A 22,492-nucleotide genomic window follows, 5' to 3' on the forward strand; every position below is an offset into this window, starting at 1 on the left:
CATTTCAGTTTGCAATTTCTCAGTATTTTTATCCCATTACTTTGAAACTTTCACATGGATCCCGCCTAGACCGAGACTATTCTGAAGTTAACTGTAGGGTATAATAGAATATATATATATATATATATATATATATATATGGTACAAAACGAAATGACAACACCAACTCATACTTAATATGATCAATAGATATTTTATTTATTAATCATTTGGATACAAAAGGAGGGGAGAAGAGTGGAAGGAATAAAGTATTACTGTTTAACAGAAACAGAAAAGACTAGTATTTTTAGATAAAGCTAATTTTCTGTTACAAAAACTAATGTTACGATCACCAGAAACAAACTGCACCAGTTACATAAATGCCTAGCAACCCCAGATTTGAGTTTTACAAATATTCTAAACACTTGAAAATCTTTGTACAGATAATGGATTGAAACTATAGGTACCATAACCATCATCCTAACAAGTTATCATGTTCTAGCACTATGAAATTGTAAACATTCAGAACAAAAAACAAATACATCAGATAAGTAGCGCAGCATGCGCATGCAAGAGTTACTGGTTCAGGAAGTTCCTGATATTAGAAATCATTTCTTGGGTCCGAGAATGGGAAAGTTGATAATTATGAAGCACTTGGAATGCATGACCTACGCCTTTGTAGATAACTGTTTGGACCCTTTTCCCTGCTTTTGCCAAAGTGTTTGACAACTCCAAGTTTCTGTCTCTGAGTATATCCATTTCAGAAACGCATACCATAAGAGAAGGAAGCCACAAATCTCTCAACTTGGCCGTGCCATGTGCAAGAGGGTTGCAATATGGATGATCACGGGTAGCCCCAAGAGGAAGTGCTAAGCGCCAATAAGTGTCAGAAACTGATAAAGTGAGTGCTGAATTTGGTGGCTGATGGGAATGCTTCTCAGAGCTAGTTCTTTCCTCTCCTCCAAAGAAAGGTTGGATCAAGATTACACCCTTGAGAGATAATGGATTTAGAATGGTTGATCCTAGGCGTGTGGCCACATTGTAAGCTACGTTGGCCCCTGCACTGTCACCAGCTAGAAACATGCAAGATAAGTTGCAATGACTCAGCCACCATTTTTGAACACTGGAACCATTTAGAGCTTCTCGTTTCACCCACATGAGAGCGTTGAAACCATCATCATATGCAGCAGGAAGACGTTTCTCTGGGGCTAACTGGTAGTCTACAGAGACAAGGACACAATTTGCTTTGGAAGCAAGATTGGTCAAGAAATCATGGTAACAGCTCCAAGCAGAAGAGCCAACACAGAATCCACCACCGTGGAAGTAAATAAGCAAAGGAAGCTTACCGTGACAGCTTGAGGGAACATAAATACGTGCCCATGAATTGGTCTCTTTATTGATTATAACATCTCTGGCAGTGACACCACGTTCTGATGCCACTGTGCATGAGACATTAGGCACAATTTTTGGCCTTTCAACACGTCCATCTCTGTGAACTCTTATGAGTCCTTCAACTTCTTCAGTGATGAAGTCCCTTTGCTGATTAGTAGTGTTTACTTGTGGGTTATGCCTAAGTGAAATGGCAGCCATCCTATATTGACTCTTAATAAAAATTGAAAAGTAGTGAAAAATTCTCTTTGTGATTGCTTAATGGTGTTGTGGTTTAGTCCCTTTTATAGAAGATTAGAGAATGAAAAGACTTGGCGTCCAGGCCAATGAGAAAGCTTCAAGCTTAAGAAGCTTCCCATGTCTATACAACAAGTGGTGAAGCTGAAGCTCAATCTCATTCCCCCACGTACTGTCGCGATGATTCTCGTGTGATGTCGGGAAATTTTTAATATATGACTTTTTTCAATTGTATTTAGATTTCCATTATTTTTCTTAAAACTGTTATGTCAAATCCTTGGGTGCTTGACTTTTTGCCCTGATTAAATTAAAAATTACAACTTTACCCTTATCCTAAAACTATACACTAATGTATCCATATTTGACCGTTGACTCGTTCAAATAATCAATTATATGAGCGAAGTAATCGATTAAGTGTCGAGGATTTAGTTAATCGATTACTTCATCCATATAATCGATTAACTTACACCATATTGATTTTTTTAAAACCCTCGTTTCGGTTGAAGAGGGTTAAAAGAAACGAGATAATCAACTGCTCCCTTAAACTCAAACTCCCAAATTATTGATTTTTGCTAGAAAATTTCCTCAAATCTTGTGGTGGGTTCTTTTCCCAACATCATTCCCTCCTTTCTCCAAGTAATCGATATGTATTTTGGGTTCGCTTGATTTTTTTCATTTTTCTTTTTTGGATTTATGAACCCTAGACCAAAATAAACAACTTTGGTTTGATTGGCTTTATTTTTTGCTTTGATTTTTCAGTTTAATAGTTGTTTAGTTTAGGTTTAGATGGTTGTATATGGTTCAAGGTTTGTGATTGTACAGGTTTTGTAATATATATTTTTTGCTGATTTTCAAGACTGATTTTTGAGTTTTTTATTAATTAAGTTTTTGCTTTGTGTCGTTGATGAACTTTCATGTATTTTTGTAGGTTTGTGTTGTTATTATGGCTAGAAAATAGCTTTCAAAGAGATCCGCAACTGACAGACGGCCCAAGCATCGCCACGATGGTTCTTCTTCTTCAAGGACCGTTGAGCCTGACCCTGTAGACTTGCCATTTGGATATTTGCTCGAAGATGATCTAATGGAGAAAGCAAGATTTATGTCTAATTTTGTTAGCAAAGCCAGTTGTGAACCGAAGTCATTAGATTCAGCATTTTTTTTACGGAGGGATTTAACAGCATTGTTGGAGCAGTCACATATGAGAGTGCTTGCAGAGATGTTGAGTCCCTATTCAGAGGTTATGGTGAGGGCCTTCTATTATAACCCCAACTATTCATAGGGTGATCTGAGGTCTCACATTTGCGGCGCAGACATAATGATGACGACTCTTATATAGATGGAGTTATTAGGGTACGATTTTAATGCTCAGTCTGCAGCCTTTTATGACATAGAAAGCAATGCCTCCATTGATGTATATGTACGGGGGGATATTGTGGACGAGACCAGAAGGCATGATATTGTGCATGGGTTTCATGCTATTTATAGTGTGGGGTTGCTTAACATCGATGCTCGCATTTTATTCTACATCATGACCCACATTGTTTCCACGAGCTTTCAATCATGGAAGGGTGCTGGAGGGTGACTTTGTTGCAATGTAGGCCATCTGTCACAACATACAGGTCAACTAGAGGCACTATATATGCATTTGTATGCATCAAACTAAGGCTAAGGCTAAGGGTGCATCTCCATATGTCTTCTTCATTTAGAGGATATGCAACATTTTGGTGTTCTGTGGAGACTAAGTGTATTAAGATGGTTAGAGGCTGGAATGCCAAGTTTGAAAAACGTCTACTGGAGCAATGCGAGATCTCAAATACAAGGAGTGAGTGTAGTGGAAAACACAACACAATATGTTGCTGCCAATTGCTCATTCTTTTGTATGGCTTTGACAACCTTCTTTGAAATTCTCTTTCCTTCTGCCATATGATCCTGTATCTCATCACGTTTTTTGACAAAATATTCAACAAGTCTAGTTTATGTACACTTCATCAATGCTGTTATCGGTAGACTATGTGCACTTTGAGGGCCTTGTTCACATACTTGGATAGGTTAGTCGTCGTGTGAGCAAACCTTTGACCCTCCTCATCATAAGCCATACACCATTACTCTTTCAAAATTTGATCATTCCATGCAACAACCTCTGTGCTAGTGTCCTGAAATTCCTGAAATTCCGTGTCAAAATGAATCTTTGAACTCGTACCCTACAATACAAAGAGTTTCAAAGCATTAGCATATTTCAAACTTTGAATCAAAAATCACAAAGAGTTTATATAAATGAAATTTTATACCTAATTTCATCAAATCTTTCTTCAATTTCACATTCTTGAACCTAATATTAAAATTGCTTCATGCAAAACACATGATAGGCATCTGGAGGCTGTCAACCAAGATGGACATTTGAGATCGCAAATATGATGCTCTGATGACAATCAGATATTAGACAAATACCTCGCCTTTGTGTTACATGAAAACGAAGAAGGTTAAGAAACCATGACCAATCTTCCAACTTCTCACCTGGGAGGAACGACAACAAAGGCAATTGGCAGCATATATCCATCTCCATCTTGTGATGTCACAATCAAAAGAGTTCCTCTGTATTTCTCATACAAATGAGTGACATCAACTTGAATTATCAGCTTACAAAATCTGAAGGCCTCAATGCACTTGTGAAATGTCCAAAAAATCCTATGAAACACAACCTTATCGTTGACAAGCCGATGATGGACAAAATATTTCTTTATATCAAGCTTGAAAGCAGAACCCACAACACATTGTGTCATATATGTCAACCAATGTGCAAGAATGCATAGGATTTGTCCCAGTCGCCAAATATCTTCACAATGTCCTTCTTTTTTGCCTTCCAAGCCTTCCTATATGATATTCTGTAGCCATACAAATGTTGTATCCTCTCTTGGATCAGAATTGGTTGAAGTGAAAGATCTTCCTTTAATATCCCTATCAAATACAAATAAGGTTATTAATACTTACATCAACATTTTTCACTAAATAAATAACATAAACAAACCTATATAACTGCACACCATACAAAATATACTTATAATGGCTGAACATATAAACTCTAAAATTCAGTTGTCTATGATCCTGAGAAAGACCTTGCTGCTTCAAGTAGGTGTAATCTTTACCCTACTTACGGATCACTCATTTATTTCCATTCTTAGGTATGATTACCCTCACATACTAGGGACTACCTTTAGTATGATTTCAACATTTCATCATAAATCTGTGCTCATCGCTTTTTGCAACTATGGTTGTATAATGACCCTTCATACAAAATAATTTCACAGCATGTTGCATTTCAGACTTGGAATCAAATTCCTGTTGCACATATAATGGATCCTCAAATTGCTAACCATCGTACAACTCATCATCACCATACAACATCTCTTCATTAGGGCGTGCCCAATTAATGTAAGAATAATGATGGCTTTCATTCCAAAATAGCTCAATCTCTGGCACTACACCTAAACCATGAAATTTTCGTCAGAAGCATTAATAAGATAAATATGATACGTTAAACAAAAATTGGAATTTACTAACTTACCACTATTAACTGGGTCAACATGAAGTGGTGACTATGTCGGGAAACTTAGATTTACTGGGTTCATATTAGCATCAAAATCACCCTCCATGTCAGTATTTAATGAATCACCTAATGGAATAACACTTTCGGGTTCTCCTTCCTCATCAATGTCCATATCCTCCTCTTTATCTTCTTCTTTTTCCCTTAATGTTATCTGACTTAACATCTGTGAAGATGCAGATAAACCGTCAACTCTATCTTCTTGACCAAAATACCGTAAAGTGTTCGTATGCATGGGCAAAGATGAAGGCTGACCATAATTAACTTCAACATATATCTCAATAAAATTTTATTCTTTTCGGTTAACAAATGCCTCTATGACACAATTTATATCTTCATCATCATTGATATCGTTCCCAATGTAATACCCATCTCTAGTCTCGTACCTGGCTATCAAGGATGAATGCATTGGTTGTCTTTGAACCCACATTTTTTATGAATTCTCCTCTTAAGTTCATTGTATGTTATGCCGCGTTTGATTTGCATCATTTTTGTTTGTCCTTCAAAGTTGGAACCATTGACCTTCAAATTGCCTCCCATTGTGGTAGATAATTGCAACATAAGTATTTGAACTTGAGCTCATCTTTCAGGCAAAAATGGGATTAGGGTTTGGTTTGGGTTCAATTTTTGAAAAAAACTTGGAATACGTAAGTGTAATGACAATAATTTCATAAGCTAGGTTAAAGGTTTATAGATATGGGATGAAATGCAATCTTAATGAGTTGGAATAAAGATGAGAAATGACTGAGATTTTCGTATAGAAAATGAGTATATGAAAAATGAGGCTGAAACCCATTGATATAGCGTTTTTGGCTTCGAAATAATTGATTACAAGAGCCTTGTAGTCGATTATTTCATCCACCCACAAAATAATCGATTACATGATTCAAGTAATCGATTAAATCATCCCGTCAACGATTAAACATGGATAAATTGGTGTTATATTTTAGTAAAAGATTGAAATTTTTAAATAGTATAAAAATAGGGGTATACTAGTAATATTTATTTTAATCAGGGGCAAAATAGTGGGAAAAAAAACCCCAAATCCTTCTGTTACTTGCCAATCCCAGTGTGAAATAAAACATGGCGAATCTGATTGAATGAGTGAATGAATGTTAAGGATAAACATTATTCTTATCTGATAGAGGTGAATGCAATGCAGCATTTCACGCGTTACTTTCGTAACAAGCATGAGTAACAACTTGCACCGTTATTATGAGATTTAAATTCTGTAACCTTTTTTTTTTCTGCATATAAGGAGGAAAATATAGACATGGCTTATCTGTTTTGAGATTTTGATACCCAATCCATAAAGTGAACTAGGACCGGCTTATCCTTCTGCAATCTTTTTTTGTCTGTGTCTTCGAAGGTATTATAGATTATAATCCCCAAAAGATTATTAATTAGCGTTTAAATTGTTACAATCTGCAAATAAGAGTTGGCTTAATTTATATGACTGATCACCAAGTTGAGACTAATTAACCTGTTAATAGATTAATAGATTATCAATATTACTGTGAACCTTTTAAGACTGGTATTGTGACATGCTAAGACATAAGAATGAATAACCTCCCATCCTCTTAAACTTTATCCAATCAACGATTCCTGACCAATTTGAGGTGTAGTTTTAGCCCACGTCAAGATAATTTCCAGCTTTGGAATAATTGAGTATTTGAGAGTGATAAGTGATAACTGATAAGTATCACTTCAACCCAAAATCTTAAGGTTTGGGTGAAGTTATATAAATTATTTTATATTTTTCTAACACAATCATTCACGTAAGAGTTTTTTGGGCTTAAAGCGTAGATATGACACAAGTCTATTTTTTTTATCTACTTTATGCCGTACATGTTTATTTTTTGGTTTACCTTGTACTAAAAGTAGATAGCGGTGGGAATCGAACTCGTAACCTTCTAATCACATATATATCATGGTAAGTATCACTTCAATTCAAAACCTAAAGGCTGGGGTGAAGCTAAATTAATTAAGCTAAATTAATAACAAATAGCAGTATAGGTTCAGTGCTGCCGACATCAAGTGTTTGTTTCCTTTCCTTTATAAATCCACGAAATTGATGATTTTACGTTAGAAGTTACTAAACAGATTGGGAATTGACCTGAATATCTAGACCATAGCAATAAACGGATATTCCTCTAATTCCAAGTACATGCGAATGGAAGTTAACTTTATTCTTTAAATATCCCATATCTTTGCAAATATGCCCTCTATATATTTTCTTCGAAGTTATTATTCTAATTTTCTTGTTTATCCTTTTAGAAATTGAAAAGAAGTAAAACAATTTATTTGCTTCAGGAAAATGAAAATTAAGAGAATCTCTATTTTAGTCTTTTGAAGATTTTTGTAACATCAATTAAACTTTAAAAATTTTATTATATTAATTTGGTCATTGAATGATAGTTTTATTAACATCTAGATAGTCGAAAATTTAATATTTATCTCGGGTATTAATTCTGACAAAATTTAAAAATATAAATTAAGAAAGAAGAAAATTTGAGAAAAAAATTATAAAACAAATATAAACTATTAATTCAAGTAGAATATAAATAATAAATTAAAATAAAAAATATTTTAAATTATAAAAAAGATTATATGTATAACTAGTTTAAAAGAAATTGAATTTGAAATTTAAAATAAAAAATGACATAGGTCATTGTTTAAGGAAAAGTAGACTAAGAGATGAAATTATTCTAAAAAATGAAACTATACATAATATACAAAGGTAGATTATAACGAAATTGCTTACCAAAAAAAGATTATAACGAAATTAACGTCAAGCCATGATAAATATTATTTGAAGAATAATTTGTTCCGACTAGTATTTTGAAAACCAATAAATTGATGTTAATTTCAAAAATCTTTAAAAAATGAAATTGAAGATTTGCTCATAAATATAAATTATTGAGAAGATAAAGAACACAGATTAAACGTGTCGGCTTTACTGTAGTGGCTTAGTGGATTTTATTCTTTATACTTGTATAAGAATATTTCCCTTTTAATCAATCTTTCAAGGGTTTTTGACTTTCTCCGTATATAGCATAATACATTGAGGGGGTGTTTGGTAGAGGAATTTTTTTTTATTCGGGAATCTCAATTTTTAGAAATATGATAAAAACATTCGGTTTACCATAATATTCGAAAATTAAAAATTTAAAAAAATTTAATTTTTCGAAAATTCTGAAAAATACCAGCTACCAAACGCCCCTAACGAAAGTACACTAAAACAATCAACCTGGCAAAAAAAAGTTCTTATTCTTCCTCCCTCCCATTGTCATGTGTTTGGAGTTTGGACTATTCAAATATGGCTTTGCTTGTACACGAATTCCATTTGGAAACAATGTGCATGAATACATTGAAATGATGACAATTTTTTTAGAGAGAGACGGAGAGAGAAAATCACATAATATTGTTCAAAAAAATAAATAAATAAATCACAGAATAATTTTTTTATCTATTTAAATTAATATATTGTGCATAATTACTTCTCTTCTGTAAAATAAAAGGTTCATTGGCCAAAATGATGACAATTTTCTTCCTATATATATATATATATATATATATATATATATATATTCACATAGATAAATATATTCGCATATGAAGACTTTCTGAATAGCTTTTAATATCTTAAGGAATAATATACAAAAATAAAAAAAAGGGACGAAGTTCACCAACTAGCTATGTAGCACCGATATTGACACGGGATACGACACGACGACACGTTAATTTTAAAAAATGTTAGATTTCGATATGTTAGGACACGTTTTGATATTTAATAATATTTTTAATTTATGTTGCGTATATTATATTTAATATTTTATAATTTTACAAAAAAATAAAGCCAAACTTATAATACTCATTAATTTTGTAAATAAACATAAGATATCACAAATATTTATATTAAATTCAATAAAATAGTAATAGTAATCCAACGAATCTAATAGTTAAAACTAAAAATGCAACATAACGCAACCTTTGAACCTTTTTTTGAGTTTTTACAACGTGCGTTGGAGTGTCGGGGTGTCTGAGAATGTCGGGAAGTGTCGGACACGACACGTCGAAATTTTTGAAGTGTCGGTACTTCATAGCCAATTAGTGTGGCATTAAAAAGGTGGAGAGAACAAGAAAGCATCAAAAATTTTTCATTTATATATAATTATCCTTTTTTGGGCCAAACATTTATGACAAATTTTCTTGACTATCTTAGCTAACTGCTTTTGTCTTTTCTCCAAAAGACTAATATTTATTTGTAAAACACTAATTACCAAACCACTTACATAATAATTACAACTTAAAAGTGCAAGGGTCTGCTTTAGTCCAAGGTGAAAATGTAAAATATCTAAAAAATAAAATCATTTTAAATTTGCTTGTAGGATAAAAATATGAGACTACTACTGATTTTAAGTTTGATTATAACTTTTTTTTTTGGGGGAAGATTTTTTTTTCTTTTTTGAGATATTTCGATCGGTTAATCGCTTCGCGACTAGTTTAATTCGAGGTGAGTCTTGAGATTAAGACTTTAAATTTCTCCCAAAAACGATACGGAGAAAGTTTGAACACACACTTGTATTCTTACCTCTGTTCAGTTTCTTGGTGTCAACTGAGCTATCATTATTTTTTAATTCAACCAAATAATTAGGTATTAGGGAATATGTAATTCCTATATAAAGCAAGCAGAAGTAACAAAGGATAAGAAAGGAGGAAAGAAAAAGATAAGCCTCATGCTCTGTCCGATTGTCTGGTCTAAAAAAAGAATCCACACATTGTCTTGAATTGAAATGTTAATCATGCTTGGGTGTTTATAGCTAGGATTGCACTGAACAATTTGAATCGAACACTTGGCAGTTAGCACTACTGTATTGAACAATGTCAATAACGGCAGGTAAGACTTTTTACACTCTTCACATCAAGGTGTGCATATAACGCATGGCGCAATTATCTTGGATTATGGGGCACATATAAATTATAAATGCGGAGGCACAAAAGTTTTGTATCTTGCTTTTGTTTCATATACATTGCATGAATTAAGATAAACTAGCTAGCAGTTAATAATAAGAATCTACTTCTCTTCTACCTTAGGGAAAATCTCCATGTCAATGTAATATGATACATATCTTGTAATATCCACGTTTTTATTCCATTTATTATGCACACGCCGCGCCCAGTATCTTTAATCAAATTAAGGTTCAGGATTCCACTAACCCTTTAACTTTGCTGTCTTAACCGAAAGTACCAGACTAAATAATGCTTTACTATTTGTGCATGGGTTTTTGGTTTGGCAGAGGATTAGCAAACTTTTCTTAGATCAACCTTAATTGGTATATGGAAAAGTCTTCAAAATTCAGTAGGTCCCATTCGGTAGATTTTATTCCAAGAATATAAATCTCATGCAATTAACTTAACGTCGTGGAGAGAAGTACTTTGAAGAATTCCAATCTCTGTACTGAATTGTGCGGTGGAACCCAAGTACAGAACAATGGGTCACATTCACCTTACACAAGTGTCATGGGGGTAAGAGTCAATATTCTTCTGATCCTCAAATCCATATGAGCCTGTCAAGTTCAAAGTCCATTGGTATACAAAAGGGTTGCTATCTTTATTCTTCAGGTTAATTATTCCCTTCTTTCTTCTTCACCTTTTTGACTGTCTCTGTCCATATGTGTGTAGCCAGAGCAAAGATAAACCACTGAGACAGTGAAGAAGGATCAAACTTCCCTTTCACCTAAAGTGTCACTTTCTTCTCTCATCAGAATGCTCTAGATTTCTATTCATTTTAGCTAGGGATGGAGTTGAAAATTCTATATTAAGAAATTGGTGTTTGACACATCCTTTATTAATCAGTGATTCCTTCTGATTACTACCAGCCCCCCCAAACAATATGCACTTAAACGACTTAAATAACTAAAAAAGGAAGCATAATCATTAATCATCTTCTGATTTGCAGTACAGACAAAGCTCCAAGGGGACATGTTAAAGATATATAAAACTATTAATGTAATTTTACCCAACAACTATATTAATGATTTTATATATATCTTTAACAGACAAAATTGAAATTCATTACATAGAACTCGCTTTTGTTGGAGATCAAGACTCAACTTTCCCATGCCAAAGTTCCTTGTCTTCAGCAACAACAGTTCTAGCCCAAGCAATAGACAGCAACTCAACCTCAGGCCCAGCAGACCCTCCTCCATGATGTGTTCCATGAGAATTCTGCAAGTCCAATCAAGAAAATGAAAATGTGACAAATAACATTAATATGTGTGATCACACTATCAAGACTTGTCCAATAAGTCAAAAAAGACATGGTCTGAATCATGCAATAAATAGCATTATAGCATTCTCCTTAGCAAAATGTATCAATTAGCACCAAAAAAATAAAAGTAAAAATCCATGCATGCATGCAGACACAACAAAAAATTAATGCCTACAATTTTCAAACATTGTAAAGAAGAAAATTTTTCATGACAATAATGAATTACTTAGAACATAAAGATGCCCTTGTATATTCTTTTTTCTTTTTGGTACAATACCCTTGTATATTCTTTGCTAGCAGGTAGATCAAGACAAAAGTTATAACGTGAGCAGAGATAGCAAAACTAGGGGTGTTAACAAGCCGAGCCGAGCTTTGGTCTTAACGGGCCGAGCCTGTGTTCAAATGTGTCAGATTGGCCCTAGCCTGTTACCTGTTACGAATATAATATCAGCCTGTGGCCTGACTCATTTACAAAAAATAAAAACCTGGTTTAGCCTGTTAGCCTGTTTTAAAAAAATAAAACAACAAAAATTTACCCAAACAAAATCTACAATCAACAGCACTAGTAATTCCATAAATATTCATAAATTTAATGTATATCCAAATAGAATAATATAAAATAAAATCATTCAAAAAGTCTGTTTAATTAATAAAATGGGATGAAATGAATTGAGAAGAGAGAGAGTGCTATCACAAGTAGTATAAAAAATATAAAATAAAAATATATTAGGCAAGCCTGAGAGGCTCTAAGGCCGAACTTTTGAATTAGAACCTGAGGCCTTTTTATTAAACGAGCTTTTATACAAGTCCAAGCCTGGGTCCAACAATCAATTTTAGACATGTAAGCTCAGGCCTTCACGAGCCGAGCCAAAGGCCCCTGGCTCGTTTAGCACCCCTAAGCAAAACCACTAAACAAAACTCCAAGGAGTGACGGTGCAAATCAGATCCATTACTACCCAAATGCAACTTACCAAAAATAAATAAATAAATATAGTAACATATTAGTGTAATTAACACATTATTAGCATAGTTACTACAATTAATATCATTGTAACTAATTGTATTTTTATTATTTTTCTTCTTTTTGTAATCAATACTATACAATCCTAAAGTTATAAATATATGTAGCATTCTCTTTGTAAATACACACAGATTAACATAGTGTTTACAGCTTCTCTCTGTCTCTCTCTCCCTTAAACTTTATCCAGTTGATTACAAAAAAATTTATTCAATACTTGATTAATTATTGTGTTACCTGAAATAAAAAACTTATTCACTAACAATTAATTATGCTTGCCTTTTAAGTTAAATTATATTAATATTATTATTGAGGAAGATTATACTTACAATTTTTTTTTTACAACTTCTTACAATCATATATTAACACCGTTGATTTCTGTCAATCAATGGTTATCATTTATTGTGAAATAATAATTAATTAATGAGTTTGATTGGCGAAAATCATAACGTTGATTGGCGAAAATCAACGGTGTTAAAATATGATTGTAAGAGGTTGTAAAAAAAAAAGATTGTAAGTATAACTTATCTCGTTATTATTTGGTTAAAAAAGTTATCCAAATTAATATTAAAGTAACTTTGTGAGCCGAAATTTAAGGTCACTTTTTGGACACAGTAAAGCTAAATGTTGAAAGATAATAGCCCAAAACTTGATAAACCAATGTGAAACTAGGTCACGTAGGCACTCTACCCACATCCAAGTAATACTTAGAATTTGAATACAATGCATGTTCATGTGTGACTAAATGGACCATGGGCCCGAGAAGTGAACTATTAGGTCAAGCCCGGTGGCCTTTTTACCCACGACATTAAAATTGTTCGCAATCCCCCAAAAAAACAAAAAAGAAAGAGAGCGTAAACGACAAGGCGTTTTTGCCAGTCGCTTATAAACGCGAAGCATCTAGCTGCCGTTCAGAGTGAGTTCCAGAAACTGAAACCCCTAAAAACCCCACTTGTGTATGCTCTTCATTTTCGCCTTCTCCTCTATTTCAAACACTTAGCATTCATTTGTTTCGTTGTTCCTCTCAAAAAGATGTCTCTGCGAGTGCTGAACCCTAACGCCGAAGTGCTGAACAAATCGGCGGCACTTCACATGAACATCAATGCCGCCAAGGGCTTGCAGGATGTACTCAAGACTAACCTCGGTCCCAAGGGCACCATCAAAATGTATCTTATCTACATTTTTCATTTCATTTTTTTCGTACTCCTTTTTCCCTCACTCTCTCTCTCTCTCTCTCTCTCTCTCTCTCTCTTTCTCTGAATCAGGCTCGTTGGTGGCGCTGGTGATATCAAACTCACCAAAGATGGCAACACTCTCTTGAAAGAGATGGTCAGTTTTTTCGTCACTCTTCTTTTGTTTTATTGCGATCTACGCATACGATTACTTGAAAACCGCTATGTATAATTTTGTAGAATGTTGATCTTGTTTCATTTGTTGTTGCTTCAGCAAATCCAAAATCCGACGGCTATTATGATTGCTAGGACAGCTGTGGCACAGGATGACATTAGTGGAGATGGCACCACTTCTACTGTCATCTTCATTGGCGAACTTATGAAACAATCTGAGCGTTATATTGATGAAGGTTAATTAATTTGTAACAGTGCTGCTTTTATTTTATTTTTTACTTCTAAGTGGCTATTAAGTTATTATTCACTGCTTGCACCACTTTTACACATTGTGTGTTTGTAGTTGTACCCCTGACTGAATATCTGATTATTGATCTTAATTCATATCTATATTGTTAGTTTTATCACTTCCCCAGCTCCACTGAAAAATATGAATCACCATTACAATTTTTCTGCTTTTAGTAATTAGTCGATGGGATTTTTTTTTAATAGAAAAAAAGTTGATTTGGGAGAGATTCAGAGAAGAGGAAAAATGCAACTAGGGTGATGATAAGATATCCTTCAAAACAGATTAAAAAAAAGCTATATATCCAAAACATGCGAGAACTCAAAAATGTGACAGTGTTGGTCAATCTCTTTGCATGTCACTGACCACAATCCCCTTGAAACAACCATGAGATGTATGCTGAAGAAAGGCGATAAATGTAATCCTGTTCCCTAATAGTTTTAGGAGCCAAGAGATATCCCTAAAATGCGAGTGCATGAACATTTCCATTCTATGTTTTCTGCATTAATCCTTGGCAACAAATGTTAATATGATATATGGATATCCAGGTATGCATCCACGTGTATTGGTTGATGGTTTTGAGATTGCAAAAAGGGCAACTCTGCAATTCCTTGAAAAGTTTAAGACTCCTGTTGTGATGGGTGATGAGCCTGATAAAGAGGTTCTGAAGATGGTAGCAAGAACAACCCTGAGGACAAAGGTAAATCTTAATTTATTTTATCTGTTTTAGTCTTTTAGATGACATTTGATCATACTTTGATATTTCAGACAAAATGAACAAATAACTTGTCAACATAATTTTTCACTATGCATTATATATATATTTTTATTTATTTCCTTCTTATTTGCAGTTGTACGAGGCACTCGCAGATCAGTTGACTGATATAATTGTTAATGCGGTGAGTTCACATTGTGGTGTTGACATTTATTTTGAGTACTTGTAAATATGAAATTTTAATTTGTCTATTTTGTTTGGTCATTTGAATTAGTAGATTTTGATTTGTTGGACATTTCACAACCAGGTGTTCAGTGATTTGTGATTTTTCTATGATAGGTTTTATGCATCCGAAATCCTGAGGAAGCAATTGATCTGTTTATGGTGGAGATTATGCACATGCGACACAAGTTTGATGTTGACACACGCTTGGTATGTTTCATGATTGTACTCACTCTTTTGCTCACTGGGTTTAGTTAGTTGTATATTATTTTGATAATTTTCTCAAGTGTCATATTGGATGTAATGTATACATCTAGGATGTTATTGCATTTCCATCATTATTTTGCTAGCAAATTGAAATTCTCAACTTAATATTACTCAAGTAAAAGTTGGATGTGATAGGAAATCAGCTTAATTAACCAGGGACTTCCCTTTTTATTGTAGTGACTGTTTAAGACTTAGGCTTTGCTTTGGCTAAAATCATTGTCCTGACCTGCATTTGTTAAAAAACCAGTTAGATCGGACTTTGGCTAGGTTCAGAATTGAAATCCAGTAAATGCTTAATAGTTTCATAACAAGTTTGTTTATTGCGGTCAAATGCAGTCTAGTTTGTGCTGAAAGCATATCTTTCTTCACTTCCATTTGCTGTATAGTTTGCCACATTCACATACTACTAGATAGCATGTTGATGAAGGACAAAAGGAGTTTTCATCATCCCCATCTCTGAATTCATCCTCTAGGCAACTTTCTGGAATTGGGAATCTCCATGAGAATGAACTTTATTTCGAGACAGGTTTCTGTCTTGCATACGACATTCATCATATCTTGCCTATCTCTTACGCTTAGATAAGCCTACTAACTCTTGCTTTATGTGCTGCAATAACTAATATTGATCGAATTTGGCTCTGATTACCCAAAAGGCCAAGGATTCAATCAGTAGCAGTGAAGAGAATTAGCAAGAGGAAAAAATTGTAAGGAGATCTAAAGCCCAGCCAAAGTGGACTATCTTCTGATTAGAAATCAAGGGAATTAGAAAAAAAGTTTCTGCTATTGATAAAATCTGAACTCATAAATAAAATATAAATGAACAAAGCTACAATACTTGTGCTACTGTAGCCCAGACAATTTTCATTATCTGCAATAGCCGAAATAGCAACCTGTATTCAACTATTGTTGACCGGCTTTGTCCTAATTCGCTTGTAATTGTAGACATTTGTAGTGTGCTTTATGTACTAGGTTTACCTGTGCAGCTTTTCAAATTACTCTTTCTTGCAATCAATCAGTTCCTGGATTTTTTTTCTAGGTTGAGGGTCTTGTCCTTGATCATGGTTCTAGGCACCCGGACATGAAGCGACGTGCAGAGAACTGCTATATCTTGACATGCAATGTATCTTTGGAATATGAGAAGAGGTAATCAAGCTGATATTTATGTGTGTTTATGTATGTCACAGTTAAAATGGGAGTTATTTGGTTCTTTTTCACCTGTTATTAACTCACGGCAGTGCTTTTCAAGAGTCTAGAGACGATCATACTTATTCCTTTATTGATTGACCCAAATAAGCCTGTTATAGAACGTTGAATGATTTAAATTAATGTATGGACTGTTTAATTATCCTCAATTGGTTAAATACAAGTATCAGAAAACTATGAAATTTAAATGTCTTGCTTCTGTTGATTGCCACTTGTTGCTAGCTTTACTCAATTGGTCTAGAATTTGGTGATTGTGTAGTTTCTTTTCTTCAGACAGAATATGCTGTATAGGGAAATGATTATGCTCACATGAAATGTTCTCGTTAGTATGAGTTTTATGGTTACTCTGTCTTACTAAGAAAGTATTTGTTAATCTGAAACAATACAAGCATTCATGTGTTAAGTGAGAAAATTGGATACTTTCACTTAAAATGTCTTTCCCATTGATCTGACCTTTATTTTTTTACTATCTGTTTCTAAAAAAGGCTTTTATTAACTGAAAACAAATTAAGCCCAAATGTGCTACGAGGGAAATATATTTCTTTTATTTCCTGTAGCATACTGGCTTTATAACGATAAATTGAATAATTTCTAATAAACATTATTTGGTCAACAGTTATATATCACTTTAGGCAATGCTGTATCCATTTTATGGTTTTTCAGTCTCAGATGTCCAACCTATCTAAACTCATTAGTTCTCTTGAATTGTTGGAGCTTGGATACTTTGTGAGACTAATGAAGTCAATATTTTCTCCTCTCAGTGAAATAAATTCAGGTTTTTTCTACTCAAATGCGGAACAGAGAGAGGCTATGGTTGTAGCTGAAAGGCGTCAGGTTGATGAAAAAGTTAAAAGAATCATTGAACTGAAAAATAAGGTAGAAAAGATTTTCTCTTATATGTATTACACGTTGCTTTGTGGCCATAAGTTTTTGTCTGTGCTACATTGTCATAATAATTTAATTTTATCTCACTGCTCGTCTAATTGCCTCCATACTTATGTCTGCAGGTTTGTTCTGATAATGATAGCAATTTTGTTGTCATCAACCAAAAAGGAATTGATCCCCCGTCGCTGGACATGCTTGCAAGGGAAGGAGTAAGTAACAACTTTTTTTTTTTGGTAGTGTTTAAGTAACATATCATTATGTTCAATTTTTTTTTTTTAAATTATATTGGAAACTATCTTGAAACGCCATATGACGTGCCTCTTCGTCAAAAAATCTTATACATGATGTAAACTATGAAATAATCTGATTAACTGTTGGAATACCCCATGGCACCAATTGTATATTACTAATGTGGTGTGAACTCATAACCCGACATGTTATATTTTCCTTATCCTATTTTTTATAGTCTTATCTTTTTGTCCTCGTGTTTTAGATAATTGCCCTTCGGAGAGCAAAGAGGAGAAACATGGAAAGATTGGTTTTGGCCTGTGGAGGAGAGGCAGTAAACTCTGTAGATGATTTAACCCCTGAATGTCTGGGTTGGGCAGGATTGGTATATGAGCATGTCCTTGGTGAAGAGAAATATACATTTGTGGAAAATGTTAAGAATCCTTTTTCCTGCACTATCTTGATCAAAGGTACACTGTCCTTGCACCCATAGTGAGTTTGTCAGGCAGATCCTTCTGTATTATTATTTTTGCATGATGTTTGCTGTACATTTTTGGAGCAAATTTTGTGTCATTTTATTGCCACCAGTGCATTTAAGATGAGCTAATCTGCAATGCTGTCATATTGATGATACAGGTCCTAATGACCACACAATAGCTCAGATTAAAGATGCTGTTCGTGATGGTTTGAGGGCAGTAAAGAATACCATTGAAGATGAATCTGTTGTCTTAGTAAGATATTATTTTATTTTATTTTATTTTTGAGTTTTTAGTCAATCAATTATGTTGATACCTGTATAGTACAATTTTTCTCTTCTCTAGGTCAATGGCATGCCCATGTTATTGATTCACTCCATTTTTTGTGCTAATTTCCTCCAAATGAATTAGCGGCTGTTGTCTAAAATGCCAACAACATGGTTTAGCCTTGGTACAAAATACTTGTTCTGGTTGCTGAGATGGTTGGCATAGTTAGATGTTTCAGAAAATAATGAATCAAATAGGAAGTCTTCTTTTTCTTTGTATGGCTAGATAAGAATTTCTGGATCTAGTTGTTGCACCATGGTTTAGAGAACCAGTGCACTTCTGATTTAAAATGAGGAAATATTAATATAGAATTTTACATATTTTCAGCATGTCCTTAACTGAGTTATATCAAAACATGAGCAGGAAACATTGATCTTACATTATTGCAATAAGGTTCACATAATCATCCTGTCACATATGCTTGAGTGGGTGAATGAATCTAATTGGGAGAAAAAAGAAAGTGCTTTTCATATATTTAGATGAAATAACTTTGATTTGTTCCGATAGTTGATTGAGCTTCAAGAGCTATATCTATGTCTATAAATATTTGAGCTTCAAGTTGAACCCACTTGTTTCAAGTAGTTAATAATATGAAAGAAAATGGTACAGCTTCAAGGACGTTGGATCCAAGCAATTATGCCGTTAGCTTTCTATAATAGTACTTTATAGATTTTATATATTCTCCAATACAGAACTTTGGTTTGCACCTTTTGTTATGGTCATTGTGATTGACTTGAGGTGCATTTCCTGCCCATTTTCAGGGTGCTGGTGCCTTTGAAGTTGCTGCTAGACAATATCTGATCAACGAAGTTAAGAAAACAGTTCAAGGGGTAATATTAATGTCTCAGGTTTTCCTTGTTTATATAGTTCTTTAATTGTCAGTTACATATTTCAACACCCATGTTTATAACCTTGAAACAGCGTGCACAACTTGGTATTGAGGCTTTTGCTGATGCACTTCTTGTGGTGCCTAAGACACTTGCTGAAAACTCTGGACTTGACACTCAAGATGTGATTATTGCCCTTACGGTATGCTTCCCTTAAATTTACTGTACTTGTCTTCAGTTTCCTATTGTTATTGTATATATATCTTCATATAAAGTAGAAGAAAGATTGGCATTATATATAAAGTAGAAGAAAGATTGGCATTATTATTGTACTTGCTGAATACTGTTTCAGGGAGAGCATGACAGAGGGAATAATGTGGGATTGAGCCAACATACAGGAGAACCTATGGACCCTCAAATGGAGGGTATTTTTGACAACTACTGTGTGAAGCGCCAAATCATAAACTCAGGGTATGGTTGAACCTTGACTATCTGTCACCATCAAATTATCAATGTGCTTCCCCCCCTCCCTCCCTCCCTCCCTCCCACCCACATTTTTTGGGTTGGTTTTGGAACTAGCTTGGGTCATGAAATTTCTTCCACCCATACTTTAGTGGGTTTAACATCCATTAAAAAAAGTTCATTTACAGAAATAAAAGTAAAAATTCATTATGTATAACGAAATCTCAAATGAAACAAATATAAGATGTCTCGAATTAATCATAAGTCTCAAATGAAATCAACATAACTACATAGTACTAAATTGAAATAAATATAACAAGTGCAACTTTGCCTGGTGGTGACACCTCCTCCAAACATCTATATGTCAGACAGTTAAAATAATTACGACCCAAAAGAAACCATGAAACATTAGTGAAACTACGAATATTTGACCAAACAAATTGAATGGATTCTGTATGGCACTTTCATCTATCTTCTTAATTTCACATTTGTTCACATAGGATGTTGATAAATAGATTTTGTGAGAGTCCCCAACCATTTCTGAGCACAAATCAATGCCCACAAGTGGTGGATTGTAAAGAACTATGTAAAGGCTTTAGAGCTTGAAGTAAATGCTGATTCAGATGGTGTAGAAACAGGAATTGATAAGATATCCTCAGCTATGTGATAGAGACCTCAAATCTATAACCTGAAAAATAGCAACAACAGCTGAGAATTTCTGAATGGAAACGTAAACTTGCATTACTGATATGAAAAATTACAATACTGGTAAATGAAGATAGCTAGTTAGATCAAAATACTTCAAGGAAAATTTACAATAAATGAAAAGGGAAATTACAGAACAACAAAGTTACAAGACTAAGAATTAACAAAATACAAACACTGATATCCAGAACAATTTGAGAGGTTTTGGTTCTCTCCCAAGAGCCCAAGAATCCCAACTTTCCAAGATGCCTTTACAATGTTTCCCAATCCATTATATGGCAACTTCAGCAAAATACACCCTAACTAGAAAAAGGAATATCATTCCCATAACTAACCACCTAATAGAAAGAAGGAATATTATTCACATAACTAACCACCTGTTGACTCAACACTTTTTATTATTAGGGATCGTATCAAGAACATAATACTCTATTGTCTTCTGTCTCCACCACTAGTTACCAGTGGAGTGCAGTGGAGTGGGGTGGGGTGGATTGCGACATAACTTATAAGCTAATCCATGCCTTGTAGTTTGGCTCAAAACTCAAACCTGTGAGTTTGCAAGTTGAGCCAACCCGGTGCCCCCCATTAGTCATTACATTTAAGTTAAAAATAGAAAGGACATTAAATAATATCATCTATGTTCTATGTCTTGCATCTAGTTTTGTTATTATTTTTATGGTAATGGATCTATTACACTCAACAATGCGTATCTAAAACTTTATCAGGATGTGCAACCATCTTAAAACTCCATATATTTGCGCCAGAACATTAAGTTTCATATGCTTTGGTTTGGTTAAATTACGTAGTTATATGTCTTTTATCCGTCCATTTTATACAGGCCAGTTATAGCATCTCAGTTGCTATTGGTGGATGAAGTCATTCGTGCTGGACGTAACATGCGGAAGCCAAATTAGATGTTCGTTCTTGCCCGAAGCTTCTCTTTTGAATGGGGTGTGCCTTGAACTTCCCTTTTTACGAGGTGCTAGCAGCATTCATTGGAACTGTTATGACTCCCTCCTTTTTATCTGGCTCTGGAGTGTACCTTGAAAATGGAACATTGTTTTTGTTTCTGGTTTTTTTTTTTTTTATCCCGTCATATTATTTATTTTCTCTCTCAAGGACTTTGTAATATAGGTCTACTATGACTGAAATTTGTAAGCACAATTTATTTTGTAGATCTAGTTGAAAATGTGCTTTATCTTTGAATGTTTTTGTTGTTTTAACTCATGAAGTGCAGAAGTAACTTTCATCCTCTCTCTCTCTAAACCAACAACTCCAGACATAGTTTTTACAAGGTGGCATCATCTTGATATTTTTTATGAAATATCAGTCACACTGAATTAGATTTTCAAAAGAAAATATTAGTTATTCGAGGAACCCGGGTGCCTAAGCCCATGATGAAATGGAGAAAAACTATGCCCTCTAGTCTAATGGGGGAAGGAATGGTTGAGGTCCTTGAGGAGACTCACAAAAAAACTGTTTTTTATAACTAAAAGTAGTATTATCTATTTCATTGTGATTAGTAATTATAATCGTCCTTAATCCCTAACCTTTATTTAGTAAAATTTCTCCCTTTAATCCCTAACAATATTTTTCTTGTAAGTTAGTCCTTGATTTAAATTATAGGACAATTTAGTTTTTCAATTATTTAAACTGATATGGCTTTACTCCTGTTATTATCTCCAAAAGAGCTAAAATGAAGAGTTTGAATACTTGAAAGACTAAATTGTATACATAATTTAAAGGAGAATGTTCAGGTTTGCTTAAGCTTTTATAAATTCAAGTCTTAATCATTGCTGAGAAGGTAGCTAATGTTTTGAATTGCCTAAGAAAGGATAGTCAAATTTGATGACTGGGGATGCGAGCATGATACGAATCCAAGCATGGAGGGTTATGATCATGCAGTGGATATAACTCAGGAAACAGAGGCGAGGATGAGGCCTGGGTAGCTGAATGACGATCATGCAGTGAATATAACTCAGGAACCAGAGGCAACGCTTATAAGAAGATAAGGAGCAAGGATGAAGACGAGGCTTGGGTGGCTG

The 22,492-nt window shown here is 34.1% G+C and overlaps 2 protein-coding genes across 2 annotated transcripts; one reads left to right on the forward strand and one right to left on the reverse strand.

The window, feature by feature from the left end:
- Positions 1-554: 554 nt before the first annotated feature.
- LOC133303556 (probable carboxylesterase 17) lies at positions 555-1,569 on the reverse strand. The gene has a single exon (XM_061503476.1). The coding sequence runs from the start codon at positions 1,567-1,569 to the stop codon at positions 556-558; it is 1,014 nt and encodes a 337-aa protein (XP_061359460.1). The 3' UTR covers position 555.
- An 11,923-nt stretch (positions 1,570-13,492) lies between these two features.
- Positions 13,493-21,497, forward strand: LOC133303566 (T-complex protein 1 subunit zeta 1). The gene is made up of 15 exons (XM_061503487.1): positions 13,493-13,664; positions 13,764-13,827; positions 13,945-14,080; positions 14,679-14,830; positions 14,982-15,029; positions 15,185-15,277; positions 16,371-16,477; positions 17,299-17,413; positions 17,545-17,631; positions 17,916-18,120; positions 18,287-18,381; positions 19,215-19,283; positions 19,375-19,482; positions 19,633-19,751; positions 21,286-21,497. The coding sequence occupies exons 1-15, from the start codon at positions 13,531-13,533 to the stop codon at positions 21,359-21,361; spliced, it is 1,608 nt and encodes a 535-aa protein (XP_061359471.1). The 5' UTR covers positions 13,493-13,530; the 3' UTR covers positions 21,362-21,497.
- The last annotated feature ends 995 nt before the right edge of the window (positions 21,498-22,492 follow it).

Source organism: Gastrolobium bilobum, unplaced genomic scaffold (genome assembly GCF_033153095.1).
Source record: "Gastrolobium bilobum isolate Gb01-03AN ecotype WA unplaced genomic scaffold, APGP_CSIRO_Gbil_v1 utg23698, whole genome shotgun sequence".
NCBI classification, from domain to species: Eukaryota; Viridiplantae; Streptophyta; class Magnoliopsida; order Fabales; family Fabaceae; genus Gastrolobium; species Gastrolobium bilobum.